Source organism: Cydia pomonella, chromosome 28 (assembly GCF_033807575.1).
Source record: "Cydia pomonella isolate Wapato2018A chromosome 28, ilCydPomo1, whole genome shotgun sequence".
In the NCBI taxonomy this organism is placed as follows: domain Eukaryota; kingdom Metazoa; phylum Arthropoda; class Insecta; order Lepidoptera; family Tortricidae; genus Cydia; species Cydia pomonella.
In genome coordinates this window covers 6,943,715-6,961,905 of record NC_084730.1, presented here as the reverse complement: position 1 = coordinate 6,961,905, position 18,191 = coordinate 6,943,715, and the positions used below count along the sequence as shown (strand labels likewise).

General features: G+C 35.6%; 2 protein-coding genes across 3 annotated transcripts in view; one reads left to right on the top strand and one right to left on the bottom strand.

Moving 5' to 3' along the window:
• Positions 1-7,831, top strand: part of LOC133533081 (uncharacterized) — a 333,016-nt gene extending 325,185 nt beyond the window's left edge. The window contains exons 15-16 of the mRNA XM_061872024.1: positions 111-209; positions 2,485-7,831. Coding sequence (XP_061728008.1) covers positions 111-209; positions 2,485-2,576 — 191 coding nt within the window. The 3' untranslated portion in view covers positions 2,577-7,831. The remainder of the gene's footprint in view (positions 1-110; positions 210-2,484) is intronic.
• Positions 7,832-16,060: 8,229 nt separating this feature from the next.
• Positions 16,061-18,191, bottom strand: part of LOC133533035 (serine/arginine repetitive matrix protein 2-like) — a 62,397-nt gene continuing 60,266 nt past the window's right edge. For both annotated transcript variants that reach the window (XM_061871948.1, XM_061871947.1), the window contains one exon: positions 16,061-17,817. In XM_061871948.1, the coding sequence (XP_061727932.1) occupies positions 17,741-17,817 (77 nt within the window). In that variant the 3' untranslated portion in view covers positions 16,061-17,740. The remainder of the gene's footprint in view (positions 17,818-18,191) is intronic.

The window sequence follows — 18,191 nt, the reverse complement described above, 5'->3', positions numbered from 1 at the left end:
AACTTGCGGGATTGTTGTCTCAGACACCGATAAACTAATTTTTGACATGTAAATATATCGACAACGATATCTAATCGCTTTTTTAACACATTTATTTTGTTATCTCACAGAGACCCACGGCGGCACGCTGTCGCTCAGCATCGTGTCGCGCTCGTGCGGCCGCGCGGCGCCCGGCGCGCCCGACAAGGCCTACAACCTCACACTCAACGGTAACCACACCCTCTTCCTCCTCGCGTCGTCCCGGCAATGTGCCGCAGCTCAGGCGAGCCTCGGGTCCGCTTGGCAACTATCTCTATATCTTTAGGTATTTAAAAAAAGGTAAACAAAATCTACCCCCAAATGGCTCCTTAAGCCAGTTGAGGGTAGATGAAAACATTACACGATCAAATGATGTAGGGTTTAAAGTCAGGTTGTTCAGTGACAGATCCAGGCGCTTTTGTATTAGGTTGGTTAACCAATAAATATTAAAACTACCCGCAAATGTACAATTTGTTTGTTCACTTTTATTTAAATACCTAAAGATATAGATTATAATCCCTAGAATTCGCGTTGGCACTAGTTTTTACGAAAGCCACTGCCATCTGACCTTCCAACCCAGAGGGTAAACTAATCCTTGTTGGGATTAGTCCGGTTTCCTCACGATGTTTTCCTTCACCGAAAAGCGACTGGTAGATATCAAATGATATTTTGTACGTAAGTTCCGAAAAACTCATTGGTACGAGCCGGAGTTTGAACTTGAACCCGCGATGCCGGATTGAAAGTCGCACGCTCTTACCGCTAGGCCACCAGCGCTCCTCTGTTCTCTCCTCGCGCTCAATGGTAAGTATACTAAGTATTAATAAAAAATAATTAGGCCACTAAAACATTTTTGAAATGAGTCTAAACATGGCTAAAATACAGTTGAAATAGGGCCACTTCCCTAAATTCAGAGTTATGTAGTAGAAAAGTTCGCGCGATCTCTTCAGAAATCCTGAGCTTATGATATTAGAACCACAGTTCAGAAACCGGTTAAATTTCCAAACCGTTATCATGTACGTAGCGCAAAACATATTAATTTCGGTCGTTCGTTCGTTATTTTTAAACCGGTTTATAAAAGAAAATTTCCGTTAAGTTTTTGTCAGATTAACCGGTCTAGAACAATAAAAACCGGTTTCTCCCTATGTCGATGTCTTTGTTTACGCGGCACACCACAGGCCGGCCGCCTAGACGCTCGTCGAATAAACCGGTTTATTTAGATTACAAGAAAGTTCTTAAAACGTTTGCGTTCTTATGAAAGTTCGGAGTAAAACTGAAATAAATCGGTATTTACAGCTATTTTTACAACCGGTTCAAAGCCACAACAAATTAAATAATTGTGAATACAGCATCAGATTATTAAAATTCAAATGACACTGGATCTTATACAATATCAAAACAGGAAGAGAGGTATGGGCATAGTGAATGTCATCTCGCTTTGTGTGGTAGGGCACAGCAAAGCGGATGTCATTCCAGATCTAGAGCAGAGCCCAACTGGGGAAGTACCTCCACCTTACAGAAAACCGCATCCAGATAACACTAGACCCTACTCATAGTGTTGTGTTGCCGGTGAGTAAGGTTGCCAGAGCTCAACGAAGGTGCGGAGTGTTAGGGTCGGCAACGCGCATGTAACACCGTTGGAGTTGCAGTTCAGAAGACGCTTTAAACTCTTTAAGCAAGCTTGGTTCTCTATACAAACGTAGTTATTAATATTACACGCTCTCATTTCAAAACGACTAGCTAGATTGCTCTGAAATTTTGTACTTACAATAGGCTAAGGTATATCTATGCCTGCAATTAGTTTATGTAGCTTCAGTTACCATAGTTAAAAATACATCGAATTTTGAGTTTTCTTACTAAACTTGTTTTTGCTTTATTTCGTTTCTTGTATAAACTCGTTACTCGTTATTTCGTTTTTTTTTTTTTATAAACTAACAACAGGACTAGATATACCTCATGTGACTCATGTCACTGTATGTGCAAAGGTTCATTACAATCCAATACGTAGTTTTAAAATGAGAACGCAACTCCGTTTGTATGGGAAGGTGAAGATTGCTGTGAACTCTTTTGAGGGAAGAAACGAAATAACGGTACTTTTTCTATCAAATTCCATTTCGGGAGAAAACGGTTTCCACTAACTAAATCATAACAAATCACTTTTATTTTGACGTCGATCGCGTCAGCATAATATATTCTAGGTTTATAGGTTTCGCTTAATTTTTTTTTGTGTTGCAAATTTTGAAAAAAGTACTATTAACATAGTTTTTCATTGTGTCAATAACATACTTAAAAATCGGACAGACAGACGGACATGACGAATCTATAAGGGTTCCGTTTTTTGCCATTTGGCTACGGAACCCTAAAAATCACGGAGAATGGAAAATATTTAAAAGTGGAAAAACATTTTCTCTTAATTTTCGATCGTTAATCTGAAATGTGTGAATGCTCATACCGTCTCTTTCCTTACAGGTACATGCGAGCAGAGCAGCAAGTACAACAGCCTGGCGCAGCGCCTGGCGCCCGCGACGCTGCTGCTGGCGCTCGCGCTGGCCGTCAGATGATACGGCGGCCGCTAGAGGGCGGGGGGGAGTTCTATTAACCTACTTAATGTGTAATGTACACGCTGTTAATTGATTATCGACCTTAGCGCAAATATATAAGGTTCAAGTTATAACTGAAATGACAATTTTGAATAGCTTATTGTATGGTGGTCAGTTATATCGGACAATTTCGTAAACTTTATTGCAATTGTTGCAATATTACAACATGTTGCAAATTCTTAACTCTTTAGTGCATACGATGCAGGGCAATTATGATATCCAACACTATTGACAGCTAGAGTTCAAATTAAAACAAATAATTTTACAGTACATATGGTGCTATTGTACCGCACTAGTGCGATAATTAACACATTACGTAACTGTGTCGAAAATTTAAAGGGCCATATATACTGTAAAACGTTGTACGATACGTGTGCGAATGGGTAATTTCCTATTTTCTGCACTTGTATCGTAAATAACTATTATATGACTTGCATTAAAGGGTTAAGGTAATTGCAAAGACGAGGGCTATTATTGGTCAGTTATAACTAACGATTCGTAAATCTTAGCAAAGACAAGGTCCAGACAGTTAACAGTTATTACACAAAGATTGGTAGAATGGGCAGAATGGTCACACTTTGGAAACCTAGACACGAGTTTTTAACGGTCTCTCATCATCGAGATGAATATGTAGGCCTTTTCCGAAGGACTTTTATGGAAACAGATATGAAGTCACGAAAAAAATGGCTATACCGCAGAAAACGTCGGTATCTGATATCCGGAGAATGCTTGGTATAGCATTAGAAAAAAAGTAAACAATCTTGACATGTCTAATTATTGAAAAACACTTTTTAAAAATCAGCGCGGAAGCGCTGGTGGCCTAGCGGTAAGAGCGTGCGACATTCAATCCGGAGGTCGCGGGTTCAAACCCCAGCTCGTACCAATGACTTTGTCGGAATTTATGTACGAAATATCATTTGATATTTACCAGTCGGTTTTCGGTGAAGGAAAACATCGTGAGGAAACCGGACTAATCCCAACAAGGCCAAACTAGGCTAAACTAGTAAACTAACCGTCTGGGTTGGAAGGTAAGATGGCAGTCGCTTTCGTAAAATTAGTGCCTACGTCAAATCTTGGCATTAGTTGTCAAGCGGACTCCAGGCTCCCATGAGCCGTGGCAAGACGCCGGGACAACACGAGGATGAAGCTTTTTAAAAATCAGTAATTGAAAGTCGTTTTTCGGTGAAGGAAAACATCGTGAGGAAACCGAATAAGGCCTAGTTTACCCTCCGGGTTGGAAGGACGCGAGCAAGATGTACTTATGAAAACAAAAGAATGTAAATTATAGTATATGATTTATAATTGTTATATATTGCTAAAAAAACTAATCGAGTAGTAATCTAGTTTCGAACAGGATTTGATTCTTCGTAACCGGGTTGCGAAACAAATTAATTATACATGAACATATCTGCTGGATGTCTTACAAAAATTATGGATTTGTCTATGAATCTTTGTGTAACTATGTATTTTAATAGAACTCCTTTCTAGGGTACCCATTTGACACTAAAATACTTGTAGGCAACAAGTAGATTGCTTTTGTGATAATGTTATTTTTGTTTTTGGCAGCTATTTTTGGGCAGGTTTTTTTTATAACTTTTTTAATGGTTCTGAAGCTATTCTGTTTAAGATAAATGTTTATTGGGAACTTTATTCTTCGATTATTACTAGTAATCAGATTTTTTGACAGATTGCGAAATTTACTTTTTGATGTTGTATGTACCTTCGTTATTTACAATACTCATTAAAACTGTATTAGTTAAGAATTAATTGTAAATAAATAAATTGTAAACAAAGCTTCCGAACCATATAAAAGTATTTTTCTTAGGTATTTATTTTCATTTTAAAATGCTTGTATTACTTTTTTCTATAAAATAGTCGTTAGGATAGGCCAAACAATACAATGTTGAAAAGAAACGAAGTAAAAGTAAAATGTGTAAATAAAAAAATGGTATAGAATTTGATTAAAAAGCGATTTTTAAATAATGTTACTTATGGAATTTGTATCTTAATGGGATGTTTTATTTAAATTTAGACCTTGTTTGTTCTCGCCTAAAAATATTAAGAAATTTTCCCTCATCACCTACGAGTTACGAAAATGTAATGACAGTTACGAAAGTGGCAAATTTGCGGCTAAAAATATTTCATTATAATTTGGATTATTTTCATGTCTAACTAGATCAAGGTGATATTATTGTCCTCAGACCTTCGACAGGTTTCTGATCTTGGAATAAATATTATATAATTATTATAGTATATTTTATTAAGTTCTCAGAAAACCTACTATTGCTACTACACCTTATTACTTATATGTAATTATTTTAATTGTGTGTGATACAAATATTATGATTTAAAATCTTTTGCATTTTTGTTTAAACCTTTGAAAACTTAGTTAAAAAGTTTTAAGCGAGGACAAAACAAGATGTAATTATACTATAGTATCATTTATTTATAGACAAAAAACGCTTTAAGTATACACTTTGTATTGTATGCTTGGTATATCGAGCGGCAGATGTTATATCGGTGTCATGTCTTTTATCAAACGATATCTTGTCGGGCGATAAAATAAGAGACATGAAGACTGTTATTCAAATGTCGTACTATTTTGAAACATTTGTACTGATTATGAGGAAAACTGTATTTTATAGAGAAAGGCATTATATTAGTGTCAATTATAAGCTGTTTACAATTTCACTTTTAAAAAATCTAGAAATTTACGAGAGGCAAGTTTGTTTCTCTAACGAAACAGAAAAATTACAGAGACGATGTTTTTTTGTTAGATTGTTTCTTTAGGTAGTTTCCTTAAGGTTTTCTACCTTTACCATCTACTTTCTGACATGTTTGGATATGGTACGACATTTCGAGTAATGAAAACCGTTCATATTGGTTTAAGTGTAATATAAATTAGATAGGCATAAATTTAGAGAAATTATGCTCAGAAGGAAGACCGTGGTTTTTTATTTATTGAAACGTCCGTAAAATATTTTGTGCGTCCATAAACTATGTAGACGGGCGCAGTTTGAAGCTTCTCGTTATAGTGTACATCTTTTTTATGGAAATTATGAAATAATACCTTGCCATACGAAAAAGTTACGAAACTGTGAAGTTAGTTACGAACCTTAATATTTTTATCTAAATTTGGAATACTTTTTTCTTTTAACAAAAAAGATTACAATGTTCTGTAGATTAACCAGTGTTTACAAATCAAAGTGTGCCCGTCATTAGGCTTACGCATTTATAATTTTTTAAGAAAAACAGCGCAAAAGTGGCTTTATCGGTTTATTAAAAATGAGCTTTTAAATCAAACGCTCTAGTCAACTATTGATTACTCCTAAAAGCCACTTTTGTCTTGTTCTTATCAAATCTGGTTTTCAGAAAGAAATCTTAATTGAGTCCGAAGTTCATATGGAAATATCGCGTAACCAATGTATGTGATTTGTCAAACTAATGACCATACCTTTCTATTGCGCGGAATTGAGTTCAAATACAGCATGCATTTTTTGTTACTTCCATCAGGCGCATAACTTCTCTTAGTGCTTTTAACGCATAATTGGGGGCCTAGTCAAGATGACTAATGGCAAATAAATAGCAAAAAATGTATCGGAATGATAAATGCTATGAAAAGTCACGTGACTTATACATTACTCAAGTTTGATCCTTTTGTGATCTTGGCTAGGCCTTCTGTTCTTTTAACGCAAAACTGACCTCTTTCGCGTTCATACAAAGGCACTGGGCGAAGGCCTCAAAATGTAAGAATATTTATATGCATTCAAGTCACTAAGTTAGCAAAACAATAATAATTAATAATACAAACAATGATAATTAATGATCAAATTGATTAAGCTATTGTTATTATTACTGTTTAAGAAGATTTCAAGAAGAAAACCAGACATTCAGCTTTTATTCTAGGCTTTAGACTTATAATTTACCAGTTTTTTTTACAACCAGTGCTTTTCATCGTGAATCTTGACCAATAGTAGTTAAAAGTATACCTATTTGCTCATAATTAACAAAAAATAGCGCGGAATTTTATTTGTGATAAAGAAAATAGTATAAGAAAAAATATGTAAATATTGAATAGACTCAAGTTCCTCACTTTTGTTTCTCCGACTCTGATTTTGTGATACTCTGAGTTTTGGTTGGTTAGGATTAAGTTTGGCCTTTGGCCGCCACAACTACTTTTTAGGTAGTTCGATATCAAATGATTTAGTTATGTACTCCTTATTCTTTCGCATTTTTTTGTAAAGGCATTTTTGACTACCGATAGTATACATCTTATAAGCAGGTACGAAAGTTACGAAAGTGGAATTATTTTATTTTTGCAGCTCTTTTTCGTAACTCTTAAAGTTGTTCGAAGGATACTTTAACATAATGGTTACTTTATGTTTTTAATAATGCCTTTGAAATATTACGAGAAAAAAAAAATCAAAATAAAGTATGGCGGCCGAAGGTTGGAATTGACGACGTCTGTGCTTGCCTACAATGAACCTATTATTTTAAAAGAAAGATTTAAAATATAAATATGTAGCCGAAAAGACTATTGTACATAAAACTAGCTGGATAACTTATATAACTATACATACAATCATATTTTATAAGTATAAACACATTTTTAAAATAAACTACAGGACAAAAGTATTAATTTAAAAAAATAACCGACGATAATAAATAGCGATAGATTTATGAATAGATTTAAAAAAGCGGTCTTTAACATTTTCGTTAAAAAAGTGCACATTAAAAAGTAAAACACTGTAGCACTTAAGACGTTTTTTTAAACAAATTTACATTGTGAATAAAACGCACTAAGGATTTATGTAAAAATATGTAATACTCTATGGGATTGTAATTTATTGGCATGTAAATATTTTGTTTTTTCGGGCTAAATGTGGTTTCTTCGCTGTTTTGTGTATTTAAAAAAAACGCCTCAGTCAACTGCGAAGCGTCGCCGATAAAAGACCTTGTTCTGACAGATCTTTTTTAAAACAATTACGTTCTAGATACTTGCCCTTTAAGCCATCTGACAGCTGTCATCGGAGGCGTTTATTAGTTGTCTAAGCGCGTTAGGCGTTTTTCCTTCGCCAACTGTATAGAACGTTTTGCTAATCCGGATCCCCGCATTCGCCATTTTGGAAAACTTCACGAGAAGAGATACGATTTGTAACTATTACCGTGTAAGCCTATTATTATATTTTGATTACTGAAATATATTTGAAAATCAATTTTTGTTTTATTTATTGGTGTGTGTGTTGTCTTTCCCAGGATCAGACATCTGGACCCCTATTTATTAAAGTACATGGAACATTTAAACATTTTACAGGTTTAAACTACAGAGGTATGGAAGGTAGAGGCAAGGAACAGAATCCCCATATACCAAAAAAGCGGCCAAGTGCGAGTCGGACTCGCGCATGAAGGGTTCCGTACCATTTAAGACGTATTAAAAAAAAAATCTACTTGCTAGATCTTGTTCAACATTTTACCACTTTGGACTAGGGCTCGCGGTCGTGTCCGTGATTCGTGAACCCGTAGCCGTGCGCCCGGTTTCGTGATTCACGGCAACGGTTTTATGGTCCGTTCCGCACGTGACATTCGGCTACGTGAAATTAGGGTACGTGAATCCGTGTAGATCCGTGTAGGCGTGATCACGGCTTCACGTATCTTAAGAACACGCCGGTTCGGTCCGCCCGCGACGTTGAGTGAAGATACGATGCGGTCTCTAAGAGCTACGAATAAATATTTATCATGAATTTTTTATTCATAGCTCTAATTCCGTTTCATTACTTTTCAATTAAAATTTATTTTCAATAGTAAGGCCTTTTAAATATTAATGAGTAATATGTAAATGAAAAGAACCAAACATTAATTACAATGAATAGCTACTTTAATATATTTTTTTTTATACTACGTCGGTGGCAAACAAGCATACGGCCCGCCTGATGGTAAGCAGTCTCCGTAGCCTATGTACGCCTGCAACTCCAGAGGAGTTACATGCGCGTTGCCGACCCTAAACCCGCCCCCCCCCCCTCGTTGAGCTCTGGCAACCTTACTCACCGGCAGGAACACAAACGAGTTGCTAAAATAATACAACAACACTGTGTGTCAGGAGACCAACTATGATGTCAGGAGTAACTAATGACAATGAATGTGAGTTCAAAATTCTAAACTGCTCCCTCCAGATTAAATAAAAAATACCACGAATTTGTAAAACAAAACATCGCGGTCACTTCTTTCAACTTCACGAATAAAAGGTAAAGCCCACAGCTACTTATGTATATTGTTTGTTTCATTTTAATAAGTCGCTCGCAAATCTTATTATCTTTGTCTGCACGTGCAACTGCACTTCTTATCTCCAAAAAAAAAAACCGGTATGTTGGCTTAGCTTGTTAGTCATACAATAAAACGCTCTAACAATAATATGTCATTATTATAGTTTCTATTTTCCTCCGTGAGCTTCTACGGGTTATCGTCTTATCTATTGTTTAAAAACCGCAAAGGCGCGTGCCACTATGAAAAAATGGTTAGGCCGCATAGGTAGCGTTTATTGAATTACTACTCTATTGAGCACGGAATAAGATTCATTATGAACTAATACAGAATTCTAACAGAATAGCTGTCTGATCTCTATTGGTGCGTCTAAGGTAGGCGACTAAACGCTCTCAAACCAGCTTAACTTGTGACACTGCGATCCGAAACAAAGATACGTATTCGAAGACCTCGCTTGCACTGGTAATGCGAGCGCACGGCTAGCTAGCGCAAATGAAGCAATGTTATGTTTCTCGAGGAGCAGGTAAAAAACAGGGCCGGATTTTCACACAAATATATTTGGGTGGTTTTACGTTGTTTAATTTAAAGAGATAAAACATAACACTATTTAAATAGTAGGTACACATCTAACAGAATGGGTTTGTGTAATTACAATAATAACGAGATATACTCATTTTTATAATCAACTGTTTAAACAGTTGTTTGCTAATTTTAAACTTTAAACAGGCTAATTTTAAATAAACAATAAAACAATGGTAAAATAGTAATAAATAAGTCTGAAGAGTTAGCGTTCTTCAGACTTCTAACAAACTGACACTGTTTGTATGGTTTGCTTGAAAGAGTTAGCGTGATTTGACTCTAAACGATATGCATATTTTGTTTTATATTTATTTATTTTATGCATACACTATTATGTATATGTTACTTATTTTTTTGTTGACTCATAATATAAATTTGTATAAATGTTTTACTAAATGTGTACTCTATTGTAAATAATATCTTTATTTTAGTGTACATAATTATAACATATAGGTCTATTTTAACATTAGTAGTGCGGGATTGTTAAATGGATATACATATTTATTACTATTTTACCATTGTTTTATTGTTTATTTTTGTGAAAAACCGGCCCTGTTTTTTACCTGCTCCTCGAGAAACATAACATTGCTTCCTTTGCGCTAGCTAGCCGTGCGCTCGCATTACCAGTGCAAGCGAGGTCTTCGAATACGTATCTTTGTTTCGGATCGCAGTGTCACAAGTTAAGCTGGTTTGAGAGCGTTTAGTCGCCTACCTTAGACGCACCAATAGAGATCAGACAGCTATTCTGTTAGAATTCTGTATAAGTTCATAATGAATCTTATTCCGTGCTCAATAGAGTAGTAATTCAATAAACGCTACCTATGCGGCCTAACCATTTTTTTATAGTGGCACGCGCCTTTGCGGTTTTTAAACAATAGATAAGACGATAACCCGTAGAAGCTCACGGAGGAAAATAGAAACTATACCTTCAATCTAGAAATAAACAGTACACTTTAATGCCCCGAAAGTCCGAAACTGATAAGAACTGCAGCTGCGTACTTTTTTTCCGTGGCCCCGTACATGTGTTTTTGTTGAATTTGTTTACCTGTATTACCTTCATCAATTTTATCATACCTACCGAAGATTTGCAGACCCTTTTGTTTCTTTGGATTAGGATTGCCTTGTTTATATTTAGGCTACGTTATATTCTTTGATAGTAGCAAGCTTTTACAAGTTCAAGTTTGCTTTTTCATTCATTTCATTAATACTTAACAGAGAAAAATGTCTTCTCTTGATTTAATAATGACAACCAGTAGCACAGCGTTGCTTAAGTTCATAATTATAATGATACTTACTAGGGAGTTTTACACCTTATATTTATATTAGTGCTATGCAACGAGCAGGTCGCTAGTTTTGACTATTAATCATTAGCTGGTTATACAAAAAACAGGATAACCCCATAAATTATTTAGATATAATCATTATATTCAAATCGATGCAAAAAATACAATACTAAGTGGTAACTTAATTCAATAATACCTAGGCCTTATTTATTTTTCTCCCGGGCGTGTCGAAACTACGAGACGTGCGATAAGTACCTATCCAACGGAACCGAGCCCGAAGCTCCGCACACGAACGCAGGTACGGGCTACGTATCATGGCGTGTCACGGTCACGGCGTGTCACGTGAATCCGGTCGCGAACGCAGGTACGAGGTACGTACCTTGGCGTGTTCGTGAAATTCGTGATCTTAGTACCGCCGGGCTTAAGAACCCGTAGCTACGGATCGGCGTGTATCACGGATATCAGGAGCCCTACTTTGGACACACATTTTACCACTTTGGAACTGTCTCTCGCGCAAACTATTCAGTTTAGAAAAAAATGATGTTAGGAACCTAACTATCATTTTTGAAGACCTATCCATAGATACCCCACACGTATGGGTTTGATGAAAAAAATTTTTTTTAAATTTATTGACGTATTAAAAAAAAACTATTCACTAGATCTCGTTCAAACCAATTTTCGGTGGAAGTTTGCATGGTAATGTATATCATATATTTTTTTTAGATTTTTCATTCTGTTATTTTAGAAGTTACAGGGGGGGGGGGACATACATTTTTTCACTTTGGAAGTGTCTCTCGCGCAAACTATTCAGTTTAGAAAAAAATTATATTAGAAACCTAAATATCATTTTTGAAGACCTATCCATAGATACCCCACACGTATGGGTTTGATGAAAAAAATTTTTTTTTTTAATTTTTATGACGTATTAAAAAAAACTACTTACTAGATCTCGTTCGAACCAATTTTCGGTGGAAGTTTGCATGGCAATGTATATCATATATTTTTTTTAGATTTTTCATTCTGTTATTTTAGAAGTTACAGGGGGGGGGACACACATTTTTTCACCTTGGAAGTGTCTCTCGCGCAAACTATTCAGTTTAGAAAAAAATGATATTAGAAACCTAAATATCATTTTTGAAGACCTATCCATAGATACCCCACACGTATGGGTTTGATGAAAAAATTTTTTTTTTTAATTTTTATGACGTATTAAAAAAAAACTACTTACTAGATCTCGTTCGAACCAATTTTCGGTGGAAGTTTGCATGGCAATGTATATCATATATTTTTTTTAGATTTTTCATTCTGTTATTTTAGAAGTTACGGGGGGGGGGACACACTTTTTACCACTTTGGAAGTGTCTCTCGCGCAAACTTTTCAGTTTAGAAAAAAATGATATTAGAAACCTCAATATCATTTTTAAAGACCTATCCATAGATACCCCACACGTATGAGTTTGATGAAAAAAGATTTTTTGAGTTTCAGTTCTAAGTATGGGGAACCCCCAAAATTTATTGTTTTTTTTCTATTTTTGTGTGAACATCATAATGCGGTTCATAGAATACATCTACTTACCAAGTTTGAACAGTATAGCTTTTATAGTTTCGGAAAAAAGTGGCTGTGACAGAATCGGACAGACAGACGGACATGACGAATCTATAAGGGTTCCGTTTTTTGCCATTTGGCTACGGAACCCTAAAAAGTGTCCGACAAAAAACCATAAATAGGCGCTACAATACCTAGAATACTTGAGAAAAAATCGAATCATAGACAGCGCACTTCACTCCGTCAATAACGCCTAGGTTCTTAAGTAGCTACTCTAGCGCTACTCTGGAGAGATTTGGAACAATTTTTTTTTATATGATACAGGAGGCAAACGAGCAGACGGATCACCTGATGGTAAACGATTACCGTCGCCCACGGACATCTGCAACACCAGAGGGGTTGCAAGTGCGTTGCCTGCCTTTAAGATGAGAGTACGCTCTTTTCTTGAAGGTTTGAAGGTCGCATCGATCCGGAAATACCGCAGGCGACAGTACATTCCACAGTTTGGCTGTGCGTGGTAGGAAGTTTATAGCTGACAGCTACAATTGCAACAATTCTGCTTAAGGAGATTCTGTTCCTTGCCTCTACCTTCCATATACAGATAGCAACTATTGATACTTGCTTGGTCAATGACGATTGGCCTTTTGACCTGTGTTGTTGGTTTCAACTTGTATAGATCGTGTCATTCACGAAGACGCGTGCCTTAACTCGTATTCGCATGTTATTAAAGGATAGATTCGACAAATCTGCGCGTCATCGTGGATGACACGAACGATAACTTTTAGCTTTATATAATCCGACCCCGAAATGTATTCAGATCATAGAGGTAACATAGAAATGAAATGGGGGTGATGACCGAACGAGACTCTCTTATGGAACTCTCAGGAGTAGCAGAGAAAGCGCTTTTATTGTTTGTCCTTGTCAGTCTCACTTGTCCTTTCTGCCTACTTCTAAAATGTCCTAAGCGACGTGACTTTGTTGACTACCGTTTTTAGGGTTCCGTAGCCAAATGGCAAAAAACGGAACCCTTATAGATTCGTCATGTCCGTCTGTCTGTCCGATTCTGTCACAGCCACTTTTTTCCGAAACTATAAGAGCTGTACTGTTCAAACTTAGTAAGTGGATGACTGTATTCTATGAACCGCATTAAGATTTTCACACAAAAATAGAAAAAAAAAAACAATAAATTTTGGGGGTTCGCCATACTTAGAACTGAAACTCAAAAAATCTTTTTTCATCAAACCCATACGTATGGGATATCTATGGATAGGTCTTCAAAAATGATATTGAGGTTTCTAATATAATTTTTTTCTAAAATGAATAGTTTGCGCGAGAGACACTTACAAAGTGGTAAATGTGTGTCGTCCCCCCCCCCCCCCCCCCCCCCCCCCCCCGTAACTTGTAAAATAACAGTATGAAAAATCTAAAAAAAATATGTAAACTTCCACCGAAAATTGGTTTGAACGAGATCTAGTAAGTAGTTTTTTTTTTAATACATCATGTAATTTAAAAAAAAAATTTTTTCATCATACCCATACATGTGGGGTATCTATGGATAGGTCTTCAAAAATGATATTAAGGTTTCTAATATCATTTTTTTCTAAACTGAATAGTTTGCGCGAGAGAACCTTCCAAAGTGAAAAAAAGTGTCCCCCCCCTGTAACTTCTAAAATAACAGAATGAAAAAAAAAAAATATATATGATATACATTACGATGCAAACTTCCACCGAAAATTGGTTTGAACGAGATCTAGTGAGTAGTTTTTTTTAATACGTCATAAATGGTACGGAACCCTTCATGGGCGAGTCCGACTCGCACTTGGCCGCTTTTCATATAAATCTTTTGTATAAAAAATTAAAAGACAGTGTATTTAAATGTTACTTACAACACCCAGCGGCACATTTAATGTACTGTGAATAGCTGCAGCATCCATAGGTCTGAAGTATATAGGTTCCTAATATATTTTTTTTTCTAAAGTGAATAGTTTGCGCGAGAGACACTTCCAAAGTGAAAAAGCGGCCAAGTGCGAGTCGGACTCGCCCATGAAGGGTTCCTTTATGACGTATTAAAAAAAACTACTTAAACTACTAGATCTCGTTCAACATTTTACCACTTTGGACACACATTTTACCACTTTGGTAGTGTCTCTCGCGCAAACTATTCACTTTAGAAAAAAATTATATTGGGAACCTAAATATCATTTTTGAAGACCTATCCATAGATACCCCACACGTATGGGTTTGACGAAAAAAATTTTTTTTTTAATTTTATGACGTATTAAAAAAAACTACTCACTAGATCTCGTTCAAACCAATTTTCGTTAGAAGTTTGCATCGTAATGTATATCATATATTTTTTTTTGATTTTTCATTCTGTTATTTTAGAAGTTACAGGGGGGGACACACTTTTTTTCACTTTGGGAGGTTCTCTCGCGCAAACTATTCAGTTTAGAAAAAAATGATATTAGAAACCTTAATATCATTTTTGAAGACCTATCCATAGATACCCCACATGTATGGGTATGTTGAAAAAAAATTTTTTTTTTTAATTTCATGACGTATTAAAAAAAAACTACTTATTAGATCTCGTTCAAACCAATTTTCGGTGGAAGTTTGCATGGTAATGTATATCATATATTTTTTTTAGATTTTTCATTCTGTTATTTTAGAAGTTACGGGGGGGGGGGGGACACACATTTTACCACTTTGGAAGTGTCTCTCGCGCAAACTATTCATTTTAGAAAAAAATGATATTAGAAACCTCATAATCATTTTTGAAGACCTATCCATAGATACCCCACACGTATGGGTTTGATGAAAAAAGATTTTTTGAGTTTCAGTTCTAAGTATGGGGAACCCCCAAAATTTATTGTTTTTTTTCTATTTTTGTGTGAAAATCTTGATGCGGTTCATAGAATACATCCACTTACTAAGTTTGAAAAGTACAGCTCTTATAGTTTCGGAAAAAAGTGGCTGTGACAGAATCGGACAGACGGACGGACATGACGAATCTATTAGGGTTCCGTTTTTTGCCATTTGGCTACGGAACCCTAAAAATGTGTGTCCCCCCCCTGTAACTTCTAAAATAACAGAATGACAAATCTAAAAAAAATATATAATTTACATTACGATGCAAACTTCCACCGAAAATTGGTTTGAACGAGATCTAGTAAGTAGTTTTTTTAATAAGTCATAAAATAAAAATATTTTTTTTTTCATCAAACCCATACGTGTGGGGTATCTATGGATAGGTCTTCAAAAATGATATTTAGGTTTCTAATATCATTTTTTTCTAAACTGAATAGTTTGCGCGAGAGACACTACCAAAGTGGTAAAATGTGTGTCCAAATCCAAAGTGGTAAAATGTTGAACGAGATAGAGTAAGTAGTTTTTTTTAATACGTCATAAAGGAACCCTTCATGGGCGAGTCCGACTCGCACTTGGCCGATTTTTATTGTAGGTAACAATGAACCAGACCAAATTACGTAGGTTGTTTTTGTTACATTGTCAGGAATGTTAAAACGTGTTTTTAATTTTGTCGCATTGCGTATGTTCTGTCCCTGACGGGCGCAAGCGTATGGCACATTATATAATACTAGGTCTATGGTACATATATACAGCACTTGTGTGAAATAGTAATTTCTAATTTCATTTAGTTTAGATCCTTTACTGAGAATAAAACGGTTCCAATGAAAGAATACTAAAGACTAATATAGGACATTACATTACGAAAGCGAAAAAAATATTTGTAGATTTAACGCTTAAGAAAAACAAATAACATCATATAAAAAGCTTTTTAATTGATGTGTCATATGAAAAAAGTTATGAGTAAGGTAGAAGTACTAGTGCTCGACGCTGCACTAGTCACCGACATGGGCACTTTATTTCATGGAATATAGGTTAAATTTGAACAACGAAGATTTTTCTGTATTCGAACTTAATCCTTGTCACTTTGACATAAAGTGCCCATGTCGAGTACTAGTGCAGCGTCGAGCACTAGTACTTCTACCTTATTTATTACCTATTACATATCTCATTCACAGAGAGATCACAAGAAAAACCGTTTTGGGTGCGGGACTCATTTCGTGTATTAATATATTTACTGTAACTATTTTACAATAAATATTTCATATTTATACAGTGTTTACCCTTTTTTGGGTTAAATCGTACGAGTACGTTGACCCCTTTGTTCTTATCATTATTTTAATCATATTTCTGGAAATGTCAATGACACTGTGCGAGCGGGACAGCAATATCGGTTCAATGTATGACATTATTTGTGCTTAGCGTCCTTACTTTACCCAAAAAAGGTAAAAACTGTAATTAATAACAACAATTCTAAGCACATTTAGAGCTTACTAGCTGTTTTTAATTATACATTATTATTATTCTATAGATTGGTACACTCGAGTTCATAAATATGTATAATTTTTTTCACCTTATTGTAATTGATTCATCATCATCTTCCTAGCGTTTGTCCCGGCTTATTGCTACGGCTCATGGGAACCTGGGGTCTGCTTGGCAACTACTCCGAAGAATTAGCGTAGGCACTAATTTTTACGAAAGCGACTGCCATCTGACCCTCCAACCCAGAGGGAAAACTAGGCCGAAGTTCCGAAAAACTCATTGGTACGAGCCGGGGTATGAACCTTCGGATTGCAAGTCGCACGCTCCTACCGCTAGGCCACCAGCGCTTCCGTAACCTTATTGTTTAGATTAAGGTGAAAAATTAAGACATATTTATGAACTCGACGCTGTTTTAAGATAAAATATGATAAGAAGAATTTATTAGCACAAAAGGAACATAATTTATCATACACAAATATAATATACAAACGAACGGAAAATTGTGCTAAAAGGTCTTATACTATCTTATATCTTATTCTTCTTTATTTTACAATAAACAGCAGTGGCAGCATGGTTGCATTTTTATCGTTTGTCACTATGCTCGTCACTTTCGCACTTACATACTTTTCAGAACGTGACAGGCATGGTGACAAATGATAAAGAGCCGACCATCTTAGCCCTACAGTAGTGTGTAACATTCCCGCACTCAAAATACGGCATCATGGTATGGTTACCTTTTGATCGCCAAAGACGTCAAATGACGCGCGCGGCTACAGCCCAATATCAACCTTCATGCGTACCGACAAGGTTCACGATTACGCGCCGCGCACAATAGGCGTGGCGTTCAAAAGGTTAAAATTAAATAATCATCGCGGTCCGTTTCTACTCGAGTTTATTAAATAAGCAAGAAAAATGGGTGGGTGGTCCAGATCTGGACCGCGATCAGCTATTTGATGGCCCCTGTTAAGATTATAAAAATAACCTTAGGCGTTCTCGAAGATACATATTTACACATAAACCATAAGTTGATGGCTATACCTACAAACTAGAGTAAGTACAAATGAATCCTATTATAATATTTAAAATTATTGTCGTCTACATATTATGTACATACTACATGTTGTATATGTTGTATTGTTCTAGTGGTTCGTATGTCCATTCTTCATCATCTTCCGTATCAGGCGTGTCAACTAAAATGAGAAAAAAAACATATTGTCAACAATTACAGAAAAAAAAAAGAAAAATCTTACTAAGTTTCTGGTTGCAATATTAATAAAATACATTATTTTATGAATAAACACACCAATATTCTATTTTAATTTTTCTACATTGGATGACTTTTTTTAAAATTACGCATTTTAAACATATTTTTTTTCACATTTCGCAACTAAGTTACGACAAAAAGGTTTTAGTTCTATAAACCTTGTAAGACTGGTTTACAAATCGTAACCAAGCAATACAGAAATAAAATAAATATAATAAGGAAATTTATACACAAATTGATTAAGTCCCACGGTAAGCCAAGAAGGCCTGTGGGTACTCAGACAACGATATATAATTATAA